The 19,342-nt window shown below is 39.4% G+C and overlaps 1 protein-coding gene across 3 annotated transcripts in view; it reads left to right on the forward strand.

Moving 5' to 3' along the window:
- The first annotated feature begins 564 nt into the window (after positions 1 to 564).
- kalrna (kalirin RhoGEF kinase a) overlaps positions 565 to 19,342 on the forward strand; it is a 141,991-nt gene continuing 123,213 nt past the window's right edge. For 2 of the 3 annotated variants that reach the window (XM_044130993.1, XM_044130994.1), the window contains exon 1: positions 565 to 828. In XM_044130993.1, coding sequence (XP_043986928.1) covers positions 762 to 828 — 67 coding nt within the window. In that variant the 5' untranslated portion in view covers positions 565 to 761. The remainder of the gene's footprint in view (positions 829 to 19,342) is intronic. The other variant, XR_006372045.1, reaches the window with a different exon arrangement.

Consider the following 19,342-nt stretch of genomic DNA (forward strand, 5'->3'; position numbering starts at 1 on the left):
ACATAAATTGTCCAAATTTATGTGTTCAAATTTAATAAACCAAAATAATATCTACAAAATATTTTTGATAACATATTAATAAGATTTCTATGCATTTTCCCTAAATAAAGTGCAAAAAATTATCAAAATATCAGTTGAGAGTAAATTTAAATCAGCTTCTTTGAAGTAGAGTTGAGAAACTACAATATATAAGTAAACATAATTTCAATATGAACCTAAAGTGTCAATTCAACCAGGATAACATCGATCCAATATTGATACCAACTTTGTATCAATATTATCATTTGTTTGTCCGGGAGAGCTGGAGTCCTTATTCAAGTCAAAAACGGAGAAGCAATCATGCGCCAGTTTAGCGATGGTTATTGGTTATTAATAGTTATTGTTAATAGATAAATGCCTTCGTGTTAGTCAGAGATTAAAACCTTTGTTAAACAGCACAGATGATGCGTTGCCAATAAAGGTCAATGAATTGAAAAGGGAGCGACAGAAGAGAGTGAGCAGGATGGGAGGGGAGGTACGGGAGGAGGGAGGGGAGGCACAGAGACCCTGGCGGACAGCAGAGGGAGGTTGGACCGGGAACAATAGAGAGGAACGAAGCCAGCCTTGAAACGGCAAACAAACCGAGAGGGCGACGGAAAGAAAGGAGCCCAGAGGGGCTGATGGAGGGAGAGGTGCACACGGAGGACATGTGAAGAACACAGAGGTCGGGGCTTCGCTTTCTCTCTTTATTATCGGTGGATTGGATTAAACCGGATTCCGGCATGAACCCCGCAGAAGCGGCCGAGGAGGCGCCCAGCGACCCCGACACCGATGCCTTCTACAAAACAGGTAATGAGAACGGCTGCGGATCATCCGCAATCTGCAACAACAAAAGCATCAGAATCGGGCTGGTTTTACCAGAAGCTCTTGGAGGAGCGGCTGGAGCCGGGGCAGGGGCAGGGGCAGGGGCACGGGGATGCAGAGGGGAGCGGAGAGCCACTCCGGGCACCGGTGGAGGAGATCAGCCCTCCCCACACGAACACACAATCCTGATTCACAACGCTAACACACATGTAAACCTGGAGGTGTGTGTTTGGTTCTGTGTTGGTGAGAGCTGATGCTGCTGATGGTCTCTGCTGGAGGAGCTGGAATCATGGAGGAGTGACATCAGAGAAGCAGCTGAAAATGTCAGGAAATACGGTCCAACATGCAGCTTCAATCCTCTCTCTGTGAGAGAGGATTGAGAGAGGGGTGTGTGTGTTTATATTCTGTTTTTTCAGAAAAACACACATGATATCTGATTTAACGGATCTGAAATCAAGGCTGTTCCAGGGAGGAGGAGGAGAAGGAGGAGGACGAAGAGGAGGGTGTGTGATGATGGAGACGGTGAGATGAATCCTCTCTGGTCCTGATAAGTTGGGTCATCAGTAGGTTCCCCCTCCTTCCTGCTGCTTTTTGTGTCCAAAGGTGTAAAAAAGGAGAGAAGCTGGGGGGTGAGGGGTGGTCCTGCAGGAGAAGCTGCTACCACATGATGTCTTGTGGCTCCGCAGCCGCTGACTCAGATAAATCATTTAGCAGAGAATCCATTTCATTGATTGAGTCCGTCAGAAAGCAGATTCTCAGAGTTCTCTCTGTTCCACCTGCTTCCAGAAAAGCTGCTCGTTTTCACGTGAGATTCTGATGGAAAATCTTTTCCCCACCTTCAAATTCAGTGATAAATAATTAATGATGAGGGAACGAAGTTATAAATGACCAATTTCAATGAAACAGGCTGTGTGATATTGTTGGTGAGTTCAGGTGATCGGATTATGCGTAGCTGTGAGGGAGCGTGACACACCCTGAACCTGGTGAGAAGCTCCTGATGAGCAGAGACCTTCTGAGAGCTGTGTGTGTGTGTGGGTGTGTGTGTGTGTGTGTGTGAAGACAGCAGAGATGTAAGCCTGCTTCTTCTGTTGACTGTCAGCTGACCCGCTTCATACGGACAGACATGAAATCTGTTGGTTGACTCACATGTTGAAACAAGGAGGCTGAGAAAATTGAGGCGTGCTTAAAGGTGAACTCAGTGAGCTTCTGAAGAACTGATGTTTGGTATTCACAGTTTTATGTCTAAATAATAATAATAACAATGCATAAAATTTCTATAACTCTTCTTCAGACACTCAGAGATGTTTTACAAGATTTTTTTTTTCTATGTACATACACTATATAAATAAAAGGAAGATAATCAGTTTGATTATAAGCATAACTTGTTTGTCATCCAGCAGCAGAAGGTCTTGAACTGGGTTTAGTTACAAACAGAGACAATGCTCTGCTTGTAACACAGCATCTAGTTTGAGTTATTTTTTCTCTTGATTTGTTTGTATTTCTTATATCTTGTCATTGTATTCTTTGTATTGTCATTGTATCCTAGCTTCCTTAAGCTACTTCCTTTTTTCTAGTCGTTTGCATCTTGGATTTATTCACTTAGATTAGTATTTATTTATTTATTTATTTATTTATTTTTTTATTTCTGTTGCCATTCAGGTTTTCTTTTCCCTTCATTCTATTCTGCTCCACATCTCAGCTGTTAATAATCTCATTTTCTTCTACCTGCTCATTCCCCAGCTGCATACCTGTAGCCTACTTAGTTTTTCTGGTTCCTTGGTCATTTCCACTTCATCCTCAGTATACTAAGATCTCCAGTCTCATCGTTTCCCACTGGCTCCTTGCATTGATCTCAGATTTTCTCTGCTGCAGCTTCTCCATCCTGTATGTTTATAGAATACACAGTTTCAACCAGCAGCTGGGTGCTCATGTTTTGTCTTCTGATACACTTCAGTGAACACTCCACATGGGGTTCTGATTATCTTATACTTTATATCTATGCAAGCAGTGATCAAACTTGCATCTAAACATAAACTGTTGGACACCACAGCTAATGTGGATATTCCTCTGAAACGTCTCCAGTACCAGACCCAGGTGTCCTTTATGTCCCACAGTCAGCTGGCAGTTCTTGAAATAAAAATGGGAGCATAAAGGGGGGTGATGGGGTAATGTTCATCCATCAGCATTACATCTATTATCTGGAAGCGAAAAGGACGTAGAGATTTAACACAAGGCAAAGACAGAAGCAGCAGCCCAGTCTGAAGGTGCAAGCAGAGCAGAACCACCAGATGATCCTCCTGTAACGACCTAATCCAAGAAATGCATTAATCAGCAGAATCTGATGCAGGGAGAAGCATGCTGAGGATGGCACACAAAGGCTTTTTCTGAAGTTAAAGCACTAAACACATTTGGACTGTCTGCCTGAGAATCATGACACAGAAATCAGCTAGAAATAGAAGAAACTACTAGCACGTCTTATCAAGGTGCCATTGAATCAATTAAAATTTTTTGGTTTGTTTTGCTTTTTTCCTCAAATTCCTCCTTTTTTAAAATTTTTCTTAGTTCCACTTTTTTCATTCTAACCGTATTTATTACCTCAAAAAGTGTGTTATTATCCACATAAAGTCTATTCATTTTGTGTAAAACATAGAAACTCACATTTCACATTTGAAAAGAAGAAAATCTTCCTCTCGTAACACAAAGATGTTTTATGTTTTGTTGGGATGGTGGCGATGGTGGTGGTATGTGTTGGTCCCACCGGTTCGATTCCCACTCTTTGGGCAGGACACTTCACTGACCCCGTCTGCTCATGGTTGTCAGAGCAATAGTAGTTACCATCAGTGGGTGAATGGATGAATAACTGAATGTAGTGTGAAGTGGTTTGGGGTCATCTGGACTTGATAAAGTGCTGTACAAGTACAGACCATTTACCATTCATAAGTACCTGAATGCTGCTGCTGCTGTTCCCTCTTTAATAACAGTAGTAGCTAGCTTGTGTTTTTGCTCTCCCATTTGTCTGATGACTTTGTAAAGTGTCTTTTCATGTCATGAATCTTATTATCCATTGTAATTGGATATTACAAATATTTGCTAAATAGAGCAAACCAATAGAACAGAACCAATTCAGTTACCTCTGAATTGGTTCAGCCAAACTCATCTTGTGTGTCACAGTTTGACTTGGAAATAAAAGTCCCTCCACTGTGTCTGTCCATGTCTGTTATTAGCAACTTATCCAGTGAACCAGTAACTGGTGAAAAACAAGCTCCATGTCAAAGGAAGGTCATGTTGGTATTTAGTGAAACTACTGAACAAATAACAGCAGGAAAACGCCATCACTGCAATCTGAAAACCCAGCCTTTTCCCAGGAAGCGCTCAGTCTCATGCTAATCAGTTGCATGTAAATAGTGTTCCAAATAATCAGGAGCAAACAGGAAGTGACATCAATACATGGATACGTCTTTGTGAGCAATCAGAGTATTAATCAGAGCAGCTGTCTGTCAGGGGCTGCTGCTGTTGTTACGCTCCCAGGAACCTGACTTCTTATTCTGTGAACAGCAGAAATCAGTAGAGCTATTGTGGTGTTTGTTAGAAGCAGGCGGGCTTGCTGGGAAATTCAGGCTACTTTTTCAGCTAGTGGTGTTATAGCTGCGGTGCTAATCATGTCAGAGTCCTGCTGACTGCTGTCAACCTCCTCTCTGTAGGATCCAGCTGGAGAAACCGGCATCGCCGTTTCCTGCTTCGCTCGGTCTGTGCACCATGTGTGTTCCTTTTATTCCAACAGTAAATGGTGAATTGACACTAGCTGTGCGTACAAGTGGGTAATTAGGCATAATTTTCACAACTAATCTGCAAAAAATCATGAGTAATGTCTGTTGCAATGGGGATGTGTAGTAGAGACAAATGATGGCAGCTCCAGCAGCCACTCAGTCTGTTTTACTCTACTGAAAGTCGAACATATCATCTTGATGCTTGGAGCTGCATGCAGACACAGAGGACAGGACTGAAAGTTTCCCAATGCAAACTGAGCATCTCGACTGTAACTTGAATACGTACCATGAAAACAGCTTTTAAAATGCTTTTTAAAAACTTTAACAAACTCCTGTAGTTAAAATGGAGACTTGATTACACAGCTGTGCAAAGTACAGACTGTGTTTAGAACTGGTAGTTAAAAGAAAATGTCAATACTTCCACTGACTGCAGGCGACAGAGGATGGCAAGTTGGTGAAGATGGTTTGGAGGGACAGAAAATTACAGCTGCTTCAGAAAATTGCTCTGATGGCTCCAGGAGGCAAAACGGTTGGTGTGGGTTTCTTATGCAATGCAAGCTTTTATTTTGTTGCTTACTTACTCAGCTCCAAAACTACTAGATTTAGGAAAACATCAGATTTGGTCTTTCCACACAACCTCACTTCTCAGTAAAGCCTTAATAAAGATACCCATCATAAATATAAGATACCCATCAGGCTATTTAATTGACCTGTATGGCTTCTCTTTATTGAAGCTGCTCACTAATGACATAATAATGATGTATTACTCCCCAACATATTTTCTAATATATTATATACTGTAAATAAATGGAATTATATATTGATGGTACATATATTATACAATATATTATATATTAATGTAATATATTGAAACATATTGCAAAATATGCACATGATTGCCACTTTATATAGCAATATATTACAAACTATATATGCATTTTTTTATTTATATATATCCTCCACAGGCTGCACAGTGGTGCAGTTGGTAGAGCTGTTGCCTTGCAGCAAGAAGGTCCTGGGTTCGATTCCCGGCCCGGGATCTCTCTGCATGGAGTTTGCATGTTCTCTCTGTGCATGGTGGGTTCTCTCCGGGTTCTCCGGCTTCCTCCCACAGTCCAAAAACATGACTGTCAGGTTAATTGGTCTCTCCAAATTCTCCCTAGGTGTGAGTGTGTGTGTGAATGTTTGTGTGTCCTGTATGTCTCTGTGTTGCCCTGCGACAGACTGGCGACCTGTCCAGGGTGACACCGCCTCTCACCCAGAACGTTAGCTGGGGATAGACATCAGCAACCCTCCCGACCCCATTAGGGACAAGGGTGAACAGAAAATGGATGGATGGATGGATGAATATATTATGATTTATATGGAAAAATGAATTGGTAATATATGTGAATAGTGTCACATGTATGTTGGATGATATATGGTGAATAAGGGTGGGTGATATTTACAATTACAGCACAATATGCATTTTTTTTAAAAATACCTCAATAACAATATCACAATGAACAATAATAAGACAATGAGATTTCTTTGGAGCAATTTTTTTTGTGTGTGTGTTTGTGTGTGGTGGGGTGGGGTTTGGCTGGTAAATGGGAGTGTATGTCGAAAGGGTGTTTTTCTCAGTAAATAAACTGTTGAGTCAAAATTAAAGTCTTCATAGAAACATCTTTTAATAAGTAACTCTACTTAAAATTTCCATCAGGGTTTTAATAGTGAAATATTCAGTTTTTATTTATTGTGCTTTAAAGCAATAAAAGAACAGGAAGATAATTGGTTTTTATAGTATTTGGAGTGCATATCAGAGATAATAAATGCAAAGATTGATTACACCGGATACGAAACCCGGATAGTGGAAGCAAAATATAAGCAATGCTGGCTAAGCTCATTTCCGCAAAAAGCATGGTAGAGTCTTTTGACCAAACACACATTCTGCACAGATCTGTGCAAAATAGTTTGTCACGAGCCTGGTGTCGAGAAGCAGACGAGGCGCTTCCCTGCGAACAAGATGACGCAATTTTCATCACACGGCCCATCAATGAGGGCCGGTTTGGATGCTTCGGATGTGATTCCAGTTCTTAAACCTCCACAGAACACCTATTGGGATGTCCATCTCATTGTTTGGCCATCTCCTCTGATATGAAACACAGTGTCTTACCCTGGACTCAGATAAAGTGCTGTTTGTTTCACTGTGAACAGGAAAGAAGTAAAATGTTATCTATAAATTATATTTCAGGACAGATCTCCGAGTGCTGCACAGAAGAAAACTGAAAACATTAAACTTCAGTGCACATCCTGCAGCTTGGAAAGCACAACCTGGCTCTTTTATCTAAACGCAGCAGACAGACAGGGTGGAAGGAAAACGCCACATGCAGAGGTTTGATCAGAGCCTTGTCCTGATCAGGATCTCCTCTGCAGCCTCTCCGGCTCATCAGCAGAACCACGGAGCTGCTGACATGAGCTGGTCTTCCCTGGTATTTTGGGAACAAGTACAGCTCCTTTAAATGAAACATCAGGGCTGAGTCATGCTGAAGAAACTTGGAGGGAGGAGCTCTGCATCTAATATAGAAGGGTGTGTGTAGGTGTGTGTGGGTGTGTGTGTGTGTGTGTTATAGGAAACAATAGGTTGCTGATGCTGCAGAGGGAGGCAGGGATTCCCTCTTTCCTTCCTTCCCCCTCTTTGTCTCTCACTCTGACTGAAGGCCAGTCGCAGATGGGTGGGAAGAATACACCAATCACACTCACACACGAGGGTGTATGTTTGTGTGCTAGCAGCAGAAAGAGAGAGAGAGAGAAAAGCATCTTAAGTGGATTAGGTCTCATTACCCACCAGGAGACAGACAAGTGACAGCTAGAGATGGAGAGAGTGTTAAATAGATAAATACAAAGGATTTCCTCTCCTTTGTTTTCTGTCTTTTTCTCTCTCAAAGTGATCGAGTCCTCAAGCATCTGGATGGTGTTTTACATTGTGTGTTAGTTCATGTTCGTTTATTTCAGTTTAATCAATTCCAGACATTAGAGAAGTGTGTGTGTGTGTGTGGACGGGCGTGCGTGTGCGTGTGCGCGCATGTGCGTGTGATGCCAGCTGATTGGTGTGAGGTAATAAGCCTTGATCTTATTAATGACTATGTGCAGGTGTTGGCAGTTTGTCAGAGTGTCTGCTTCAGTGAGGAGGAAGCAGGAAGCTTTTAGTCAGCCTGACAGCAGCACTGACGGCTCACAGATTACACACATCAGTTTTCAATCCAGCAGCCGCTGGAAATATGAGAAATACACAATCTTTTAGAAGACAAAAAAAAATCCCTGAGAACTTTAAACCTGGACAGATAAATCTGATAAAACAAACCATCATGAGTTTTTTTGTGATCATTTAATTTTTCTAACATGTTTGATAATGATTCGTTCCCTGTCAAGTTTTGGATTCGAGTTTAGAGAATACGGGGTAAAAGAAGCATCTTACGGTCGACGGGAGACGTGACAGGTTTGGTTAAATGATGAAATAAATGAAAACAGAAATGGTTGAAACCCACATGAATAAAAAAACTCACTGCCAATAACAAACAGCTTATATAGACCCTTACAACCACAACAGCCTGGCTCGCCTCCTCATGCTGCTCACCAGCTGGGTCACACACTGCTGTGGGATGGCGTCTCATTCTTTATCAGCCATTATTCTTTATAAACTCCCAAATCCTGGACTTATGGAGTCAGGGGGTATACTCTGTTGGCAATGCAGCGAACAGTATTGAATCATGACATTTTGTCATGATTCAATAGATTATAAATAAAGTTTATTTACTATCCATTAATATGAAGACTAATACATAAAATTTAAATAGAGAAATGGCTGGGTGTCATTAATATCAAAATGAAAAGAAATCCTGTAGATTTTGGTAACATTTTTAAGTATATAAAAGGACAAGAGGACTGAGCTCAAATGAGAAATGAAGCTGTAAGATGTTCAGTTAGGGGAGATGAGGTGAACAGAGCTGCTGCGCAGGAGAACTTTAGAATGAATGGTGTTGAAGCAGAAATCAGATTTACTCAAATCAGTTCTGAATTGCCATCAGAGTTTATAGAGGAAACAACAACTCAGTTCCCAGTTTCAGCAAGGTACCCCCCACCCCCACCCAAAAAAAAACCTGGCTAAAAATGTTTCAGGAACATATTGGGAGTGTAAAAATAGATGCAGTAACCTTCTGTCCATCCAGGTTGGACTCCGAGGAGCAGCTGGATGGCTGCAGGCATGAAGCATAAGAATTTGTAATGATATGAATCATTATACCAACTATTTCAAATGCATCTTTGATGAGGAAGAGCAAACTGGACTTCTTAAAGAAGTTAAGATCCTTCAAGGTTTTCAGCAAGATGCTGCAGAACGTCTATCAGTCTGTTGCTTAGAGCGTCATCTCTTCTGCCGTCATCTGTTGGGGCAGCAGCATCAGAACCAGGGACATTAAAAAGCTCAACAACCTGATAACGAAGGCTGGTTCGGTTCTGATTCGGTTCTGGTTCTCTTCTGGGGACGACTGTGGAACCTTTGTATCTACAGATACAGATAATGCAAAGAAATTCTTTATAGGATCAAGAAAATTATGTACAACCCTGATCATCCTCTTTATGAGACTCTTGAAGAGAAACTGAGCATCTTCAGTCAGAGGTTTCTCCAAATTCACTGTAATACAGACTGCTACACCATCTACAATAACTGAAGAATTTTAACTAAATGAATTACAGCAACTTTGATTTTTCTTCTGACATCATACAAATATTTTTGAATGTAAGTTTGAGGCTTAGTTTAAAAACTAAAGAACCCTACTGGAGGAAAGATGGTGATATCACCATTTTTTCTTGATTTAGAGATGAGAGTAAAGAACATTTGTTACAACATGAAATCTTTTTGTCCAGATTTAAATGACTGAGATATTTTTAAGGGGTCCATAAAGTATAGAAAACAGAAGCAGAATAAAACCCTTCTGAGACCTTCTCGAGAACGGAGATGAGGCTACATGTTTGCTCTTGATGATTGTCAGTGTACTTACAGCTGCTAGCTCATATTCCAGAATACTGACTGCAGCTGCTACATAATATGAGAGGATATTAGAAATTTGGCAGTGAATACCAGCCAAGTAGAGAGAAAAAAAAAAGTGCACCCTCGTTCAGTTCAACAGTGTTTAATATGTATGTTTTATATTGGGACATATTAAAAATACTCTCGTCTTTAAGAATTTGTGAGATTATTTAAAATAAAATTTAAAAGTTCATTCAAAAGATTTATTGATTCAAAATTTATGACAAATTGGACAAGCTCTGTTTGGAGGAAACCTGCTTAGGAAAAAACCTAAGTAGATTGCGACAGATGTTTATTAAATGTTGAATTATGGTCAAAAAGGTTAATTTACGGTTAAGGTCGATTGATGGTGGATCAACCATCAAACAATCATCAATTCTAGCCAGTTAACTAATGTTAAAAGATGTCATTGAATCATTGTTGTTTTATGGTTGAATTCTAATGATTGAACAAATAATCCAGTGTTTTTCAGCCCTGGTCCTCCAGGCACACTGCCCTGCATGTTTTAGGCATTCTCCTGCTTCAGCACACATGATTTCAAATGATGGCTGATTTACTGGGTTTAGCTGAATTGCAGTCATCTGAATGGGGTGTGTTGAAGCAGGGGACCATCTGAAATGCAGGTCAGTATGGGTTGAGGACCAGGGTTGGAAAAACTGGTAATCAACGATGTTGAATCAATGTATGCTGTTTGTCGCTCTCTTTCCCCTCCTCTCCTCTGATTTGAACTCAGTATCGGACTTTGATTTATTAAGTCTTAGATGATGTGTTTATGTGTTTATTTAGGTCTAGATTTAGGGTTTTGAGGTTATGTACATGATTATTTAAGGTGATACAATCATTGCAGTAGCCTTTTGGGACTTTTATTGGGAAATCCCCAAATTAATGTGGCATTTTTGCTCACGATGAGTGTATGTAAACTTCTGGATGTTTACATCCAGAAGTTTAAATCAAATTCACATGTGTGCACATGTGAATTTGATTTTCTGAGCTATCATTTTTAAAAATTTGTTGGGCTGTATATCCTAACTCTGTCTTAGAAAGAGAAACAGAAATCATGATTCTGAGAAACATGATGTCTGTTAGGGGTCACTCAAGCCAGCTCACTCTCTTACATGCTCACTGCTGATGATATGTAACTGGACATTACTAATACATAGTATACTTTAATTGTCATTAGTTTGGTTTTCATGTTTGCTTTTTTAGTTCAACTTAAGCCACAGTTAAATGGATAAAATCTTCATGTCACATTCCTATGGTCCATGCTTGACATATTTATTAGGGTCCTACTGGAAATCCACAGTGTGCTTGGCTCTCAGCAATTATTCATCATTCTCACAGGCAGGGTGTGAGTGTTTGCAGTGAAGAGGTGGCTCCCCTGTGGCTGGCTGAGCTGTCAGAGAGCCGATAATGATGCTGAGAGCCACTCAGAGCCTCTCAGAGCCGTTCCTCCTTCATCTCTGATTGATTCTTTTGTCTCAGTGTCTTTAAAGCAGGACAATGTCTCAATAACTTGATGTTATCACACCTGTGGTTTGCTGTTGCTGCTGCTAATTGATCAGATGATTGGAAGATAATGACTAGTTGGATTATTGATTAATCCTGTATTTTGAATCATGGTCTTCACTGTGATAATTCACTCTGATAATGCTGCTTGTCCTTATTCCCTGTTTTTGTGTGAGTCAGAGAGGCTGGTGCTGTGGAGCGACGTGAAGGATGTCTGGATGAGCTTTGTGCTAATGGTTCAATCTGAAAACAGCACACTCTACAGAGGTTGTGGCTCCTCAGCTATGACCTGCTGATGGCTTCAGTTTGATAATTTGTAAATTGAGTTTGGTCTGATTTACGCACTTCTCTTGCTAGCATGTGAGTTGTCAGTAATTAGCCTCTTATTCTGTACTACACAGCAGTAAAACACTTTATTGCCTTCTCTTAGTAAACAAGGAAACCGCTTTGTGTTTATGTGCATGTCTGCCAAAAGCACAGAACATATGTGGTGTAAGAAAAGCATGTGTTCTCAGCCAAATGTGATCAGTAAGAAGCAGGAAGGGACTTGCTTGTTGGACCAGTTTAGATTTGGTTTTAATGAAGCAGCTAAAGACTGTTTAACAGATGTGAAAACTCTACTGACTGGTCCTGTGACATATTTGTGGCTAGCTCCTAGAGTTTATGTTCCTTAAAAAAATAAACAAAAAACTATCACTATGTTAGTTTCATGTGTTCATAATGATGAGCAGCTGCTAGCTTTAAAACACTGAAATATCTGAGCAGTTTCAGCCTTTAGCTACCTCATGTATTAACACAGGGCTGTACATGTAAAGTCTACAACCTTTGTTATGCATATTACTGTGACTCTGATGGAGGAAGTATCTCAACAGAATGCTTGAGGCCACATGGCTCTCCCTCTCTATATATTTTATGTTTCTTTCATTTTAAAAAGCAAAACAATTAAAGGATTAGTTTTATTCTTAAGTGACTCTGCAATAGGGTTATTTACATAGATTTGTAATTAAAACTCTTTATGTTAGAACCCCCAAGCATGTATCCTAAAGTTTGTACAAAAATAGTTTGATGAAATGTCATATGAGGGAGAACTTCTCTATATATTAAATCAGAAGCCTGATTTCAATTTTATTATATTGCAATAAAAAGTTACATCTTTGGTGCAGCACATAAGCCATTACACATAATTCAAGAATGATGCAGTCTTATCATTCTTATTATTTTCAGAATTTCTAAAATTCTTGATGTCTTTGGTCATTTTCACACCTGATAGTTGGTTGACTTGTTTCGATTGGGGACCAAAAGTGTAACTTTTGTTCCATTTTCAGCTGCTGTGCTTCTGTTTCTCACTGCACTGAGCCAAACCAACCAAGCCTGTTCCCCACCTCAGCTGTGGGAGCGCTGCACCAGGAACTACTAAAGGAAACCACCTCTAAACCTCTGAAGAAAACACTGAGCGCAAACTCTTTCTTCAGTTTCAGCGGTTATAGGATTTCTCTTTTGTCTTTGGCAAATGTACCAATTAAATTCTCTTTAACATTGTCATATTAAATATTATCATATGAAACAAACATAGATAATTTAAGTTTGACAAAGTTGACTTGATTACATTTAACAAATTAACAATTTTTTTAAGTAGGAGCTCCATTCTCTTTTTTCAGTGCAGTGCTAGATATGCGCACCTTTTTGGTTGTATTTACCCATAATGCACTACATCATAGTATGTTTCTTGTTTTTGGAGTGGTCTCCAGTCCACTTGGTGTTCACATATGCATTCGAACTGCACCAGAATTTACTTCAACCTAACCAAGACCACGGTTTTTAGGCAAAGCAGAGTTCACTGTTTTGGTCTGCATCAGAGTTTGATTGCACATTCACACCTCCCCAAATAAACAGGACTACTTAGGCAATTACCAATTAATACAGAATAAACAGGGCTGGTGTGAATGCACCATTAGATTCAACAAGGTGTTGGGAACATTGCTGGTAGCATTACATGTTGCTACAGATTTGTTGGCTATACATCCATGATGTGCGTCTCCCGCCCATCCACATCCGAGGGGGTCATCTGTAGGACTGTGGAGGCCATTGGAGTGCAGGGAACTCATTGTCATGTTCAAGAACCCAGTTGAAGATGATCTGAGGTTTAGTCATACATTCTTGCTGGGAATTGCCATTAGAAGACTGGCCCATTGTTACCATAATGGGGTGGACATAGTCAGCAACAATGTCCACCCAAATGTGGGATTTAAGTGGTGGTTAAATTTATACTAAGGGGCATAAACAATGCCCCATTTGTATAAAATCACCATTCCCAGCCTTATGGGTTGATACAAGGCAGGATGGATCCATACTTTTGTTGTTCCCATCAGAGTTCTCATGTGCAAAGGGGGTATCCACATAAAAACTTGTACTCTTTGACTGCACAACTGTTCATAAATATTCAGCCTCATTAACATAGAAGAACTGACTCTTTCATTTTTAGGCTCAAGCATCCAGCATGCTGATGTGAGTGAGACATGTATATAGTCTTGCGTGAGATTTTTCATGTGAGCTGTTAGTCAAGGTACATTGGTAAATGTGTGCATATTCTTTTGGTGGGCTTTTATGAACATGTCCAAAAGATCTCTGGCAGTCTGGCATTTGTTGTGATGAAATTGTGTATGTTAAATGTGCACTAAGATGGTTGTGGAGTATTCTTTTTCTTTGGCATCGTATTTTTAGACACCATAAAAACAGCATTCAGATGTGAGGCAGAAGTATAAATACGACTTTCAGAAGTTATTGATCATTGCTTGTGAGATAAAAAGGGAGATGTGAAGGAGTTTAAATAAGCAGCTTACCTTCCTGTAGCTGATTTTTCCCCTCATTTGCAGTTCTTATGTTAATAAAGTCAAAATAACTTGAGGCTTGACTGACTCAGTCTGTTTTAATGACAGATCTATTCACAAACTCATCTTTCCAGCTTGTTGAGTGTTTATTTGTCCGACAGGCTGTTTTTCTAGTTTCTGACTGCTTGTTGCCCTCCATTTAGCTCAAGTTGAGCTTAAAGCTTTGAATCTCTCAGACATATGAAGATTTAGTATGTGGTTTGGCTTGAGTCACTGTGTGCGTGCGTTTGCATGTGTATGTCTGTGTGTGGAAGAATGTGTGTCAGAGGCAGTTGAAAAACACTCCAGTCCAACCACAAGTGGTTCTTTGCAAGAGACTAAGCCTACTGTAGTGTGTGCAGTCTGAACCTGAATTTCATTCATTTTCATAGTTGTGATCATAGTTTCCTTGCAGACTGGATGTATCCTGCAGCTGGAACTCATTCTTTGCACCCTTCTTTTTACTCTGTCTTTCCTCTTTTCCTGTTGTTGGATTGTGTTCATTTCCTACATTTGCATCTTTTCTTTATTCTCTGGTTTGGCCTCCACCTTCTTCTGGCACCTGCTTAATGTGAATTACTTCGGAAAGAGCACTAATTAAACCCCATTCATCCTCGAAGGAGGCTGCACTCCCCAAACATACGCACATACACGCCCACCCCCCCACACACACGCATACAGGAGGAACATTTGTGTCAGACTGTAATTGAGAGAACAGAACCTGGCTTACTGTGGAGTATTTATAGAACAGAGGGAATGAAGAGGAACCATTAATCTCTAATATTCCTCCCCTCAGGATACGAGTATCATCTGATCTTCTGGGCTTTACATCTGCTATCAGAGAGGAAAGCCTCACTGTTCTGTGGCTTTTGATACTCTTCCCTAATGTAATAGGGAGTAAAAGACATTAGTTTGTCACCAGAAAGTCTTGTGTATAACACTCTGCTTGTTGGCTATACCTGATGCTGCACTAAATGTTGCTAAAATGTATTTTATCTTGCCCTTAAATGATCACAAAGGCTATATATATATTTTTTTTTTTCTTTTTTTCATTCATTATTATTGGTTTGGCAAATATACTGTGGTTTTGTAATGTCACTCCTGTGACATATCACTTCAAGAGCAGAAATCAGAAGTGTTTGAAAAAATCAGTGCAGACAAAGATTGCAGAAACAGGAGAGGAGATGCAGCAACAGCGGCGTCTAAAGTCGATACGGAACATGATGGCACCGATGGTATTCTGAAAAGGCCGAGCATGAAAGGAGGAAAACTTCAAAGACAATTTTTTAAAATATTCCATCAAATTTCATATCTACCTATTTAGCTATCTATATATATATATATATATAAAGCTACCTACTGAGCTTTATATATATGTATATAAAGCTCATATATATATGTATATAAAGCTCAATATATATGCATGTATTTGAATAATCATTCAGTAATTGCTTAAAGGAATCCAAGATTAGTTCAACAGTTTGGCCTAAATATGTTGTAATTTTTCTATTAACTAAAAAAAATGCAGTTTGTGATATGCCAAAACTGATAATTACTTAAAAATATGTATATCTTTTGTTATAGTTTTCACAAATGGAGGTCACCATTTTTTCACCTGGTAAGTTGAAACCAGGTATTTAACAAACTGGTAAGCTGCTAATAATGCTAAAATGACAACAAAGCTTATGTCAGACATGAACTTTGTGTGTTGATGGTGAGGTCCTGGCCATTGGGTTTGATAGTAGCATTGAGCTCTTGGTTTTTTTACAGCCAATTTTAGATAATGACACAGTGTGGCAATATCTAAAATTACACCAGTCAGACGCAATATGATAAACAACAACTCAAGTCAAGTTAGCTTTCATGTGTTTACTTTGTAGATTCCAGTGTGCAATGGACCATTTCATTATTGGAGGAAACAATAAACAGGGACATTTCTTAAGAACAATTTTTGAGGGAATCGGCAATGTTATCAAGGTGCAGAACCAAACATGACTAGGAAGTGATAATGTCCATTAAATGTGTGTTTTTCTTAGTAACCAAACCTTTGAGACCCACCCATCCATTTTCTGTACACCCTTGTCCCTAGTGGGGTCAGGAGGGCTGCTAGCCATGTTTAGTATACTGAATGGAGTAAGTATATCTAACATCTGTTGAGACCCATAGAAGTCAAACTAAGATTTAAATGTTGTTTAGATACGAGTTTGGTTCAATGTCACTGATCTGATCTCTGCTACACCTTCACAAAAATTTAAAGCTCTGGAAAAAACTGTTTTGATGAGTAACTCCACTTAATAAAATTCATCATGAATATTTATTTATTTCAGTGTCTCTCAATACAAGTTATGTGTTATTGAAATTATAACTTAAGTTGCATTACTTTAAGACCTTTTTTGTTTTTTCCATGTCCTGGATGGCTGAGAACCAACAAGTGGATAAATAATGATTATATGGGAAGCATCATAACTTAATCTTAATGCTCGAAGCACCAAGGCTTTCCTAAAAAAATATTCAGATTTCACTGTATTTTATACAAGGGGAAAAAAGTCAGATTGACAAAACTGATTAGCTGGAAGCCATGACCTTGTTTAGCAGTTCCACAGACGAAATAGACAAGAAAATGTAATAGAAAATATACAAAAATGAACAGACTGAAAAATATGACCCAAATAAAATATTGAGATATCTATGCAGGTTGTGAGAAAATAAATTAAAATTTTTGCACTCATGGACACTCAAAGTACACAAAAATGTATATAAGGGGTTTTAAAAAAAGTGAACTTTGCACGATATGAGCCCTGTAAAAAACAGCGTATCTTATATTTGTTGTTCCAGATGATTTTCTCAATCAGACTCCACAGCCAGGACTCTGCTGACCCTGAAATGTAAACAAAATGTGTGGCTATCAACTTTGGAATTTTTTAAAAACTTTTTTTTAGAATTTGGCCAACTTACTTTCTGTTGTTCTCTTCTTAAAACCCGTCCATCTGAGGTCATTGTGTTCAGAGACGAGGCTGTTTAAGCTGTCCTGATTTTCCGTCGCAGGCTGCCCCACTTTGCTCTGTCCGCTTCATTTCATGAAACAAGCAGAAATCAATCCTATAATGTATGAAACCTTACTGATTAGAAAATGTTCTCTTTTTTTTTCTTTCTGGTGAACGCGGCGCCTCAGAGAACTCAGCTGTCACCATGCTCTTCACACACAGACATACACACATTCCAGGTCTGGCCACTCAGTCTGAGTTTTTCCTTTCCACAGACAGCTGGTGTCTGGAGGCTGAAAGCTGATCCAGAGAGACTGACGGTTTCATCTGATCGCTGAAACACGTGTTCCATGTTTGAACATTTGTTTCCCTCTCATCCCAAGCTCCTATTCTTCTTTAAGGAAGGTTCCTCTTGCTTCCTTCTGACCTCTGACCTCTTCTTAATCAGGTTCCTGTGAGACTGCGTGCCTAAAAAGATTAATATTCCAGGATCAGTGAGTGTACAGCAGGCTATTATCTTTAATTGAGAGGTGAAAAGTCTTTACTTGTAGTTGCCGTGCATGGTGAGGCGTTCTGTCAAGGATCTTTATGGGTTACTTTTCTCCAGTCAGGTAATGCTGGGCATCTTGTTTGTAATAGATATAACTTCTAATAAATTGAACAAAAACTAAACCTATATTATATGTCATGTTAGCATTATGTGTGTGTGTTTTTTTAACATCCCTGTGATATTTTTTACTGAAGACAATGGTGCATAACACTTGCTGAAGTTTTACGTAAACAGAACAGCATGTTTCATATTTTAAATTTTAATTAATAAATCTCGTCCCAGGTGGCCGGACTGAAGACAGGTTATCAGTTGCAATGCAATCCTGACCAAGAGGCAGCATAAACAGGATTAACATAAAATCACTTCACTGTATTTCCATCATATTTTGATGCCAGAATAACTACAAGACTTGATGGTCTTTTGTGCTGATATTACAGCTGCATCTCTAAAGGACAATACCATCAAAAGGTAAATTTATCATAGAGGTTCATTCCACACAATGTCATACATTTTAAGAACTTTTTTTTAAATCTTAATTGTGATGATTCTGGGACACAGTAGAATTGGCATGGAGGCAGTCAGGCTGTGGTTCTGATGAGGTTCAGGAAGCCCAGATAGCTTTGAAAGCTGCATCCTGGGTCGTCTGCCTTGATGGGTTGGGTGTCTCACCTTCCTCAGGTCAGTCCTGGCTGTTGACCAGTCAGGAGCAGGAGCACCATGGTCACTGAAGCAGAAGAGCTTTAAAGTTTCCTAATCTAGGGCTAAGTTTTACTTCACAAAACTCAGAGAACCAGAAGATGACATGGCAGCCAAGTCATCACAGGCTGATTTTTAAAAAATAATTCTTTTGTCTTATCCATTAGTCTCTGGGACATTAATTTCTAAATAAAATGAAAACTCCACTTTCATCTGACACAAGAACTGTGGACCACTGAGCAACAGCTCCATCGTTGTGAATCTCCCTCAAAACTCCTGAAAGGCTTTTCCTTCACTTTCCCTCTTAAGGCTGCAGTTTCTTATTACTTACAGATTTTTTCTGTCACTTTCTCCTTCCACTCCGACTTTCAGTCAGTATGCTAGGATAAAGCACTCTGTGAGCAACAGTGATCATTTATGGCTCAGTCTCCTTGTACATGGTTTATGCTGGAAAAAAATCTAATATCAATGACATTTTTCAAAAAAAAAATCCCTTTTCTTTAGAAAAGTAATTGTAATTGTAATATTTCAATTCTTGTGGTTTAATGTACATAAAATCACAGGAACTACTGTGATACTTTTGAGTGCTGTATTGTTTCAGCAGGACAGAAATCTCCTCTTCTCCTGGCTGCTTTTGGACAAGAAATCTTCCTGTGTTTTATTAATATGATGATAGTTCTTTAATTATTGCCATTCCAAATAATGTTTGTTATAGCCTCTCAAAAGAACCCTATTTAAAACAACGAGCCTATGTTTTCCAACTATTAGCATAAATGATAACTACACCATAGATTTTAATCAGCACCTGAACTATCCTCCAGTCCTTTATAAACAATGGTAAAGTAGTATGCTTTAGTTTTATAAAGCCACTCGTTTGTTAAAAGTGTAAAAAAAAAAACCTTCAGTGTCAAACTAATTCTTGTCTTCCTGTTAGCATGGGTGAAAAAGACGCTGTTGTTTTTGTGTGACTGCTCTGTCTTAAAGCCATATTTTGTTGTGACAGATGGCCGCTCACACTGAGCCGGGTATGGAGATTGCTGCAGTCAGTCGGTGGAGCCTTG

This window comes from Gambusia affinis, linkage group LG11 (assembly GCF_019740435.1).
Source record: "Gambusia affinis linkage group LG11, SWU_Gaff_1.0, whole genome shotgun sequence".
Lineage (NCBI taxonomy): Eukaryota > Metazoa > Chordata > Actinopteri > Cyprinodontiformes > Poeciliidae > Gambusia > Gambusia affinis.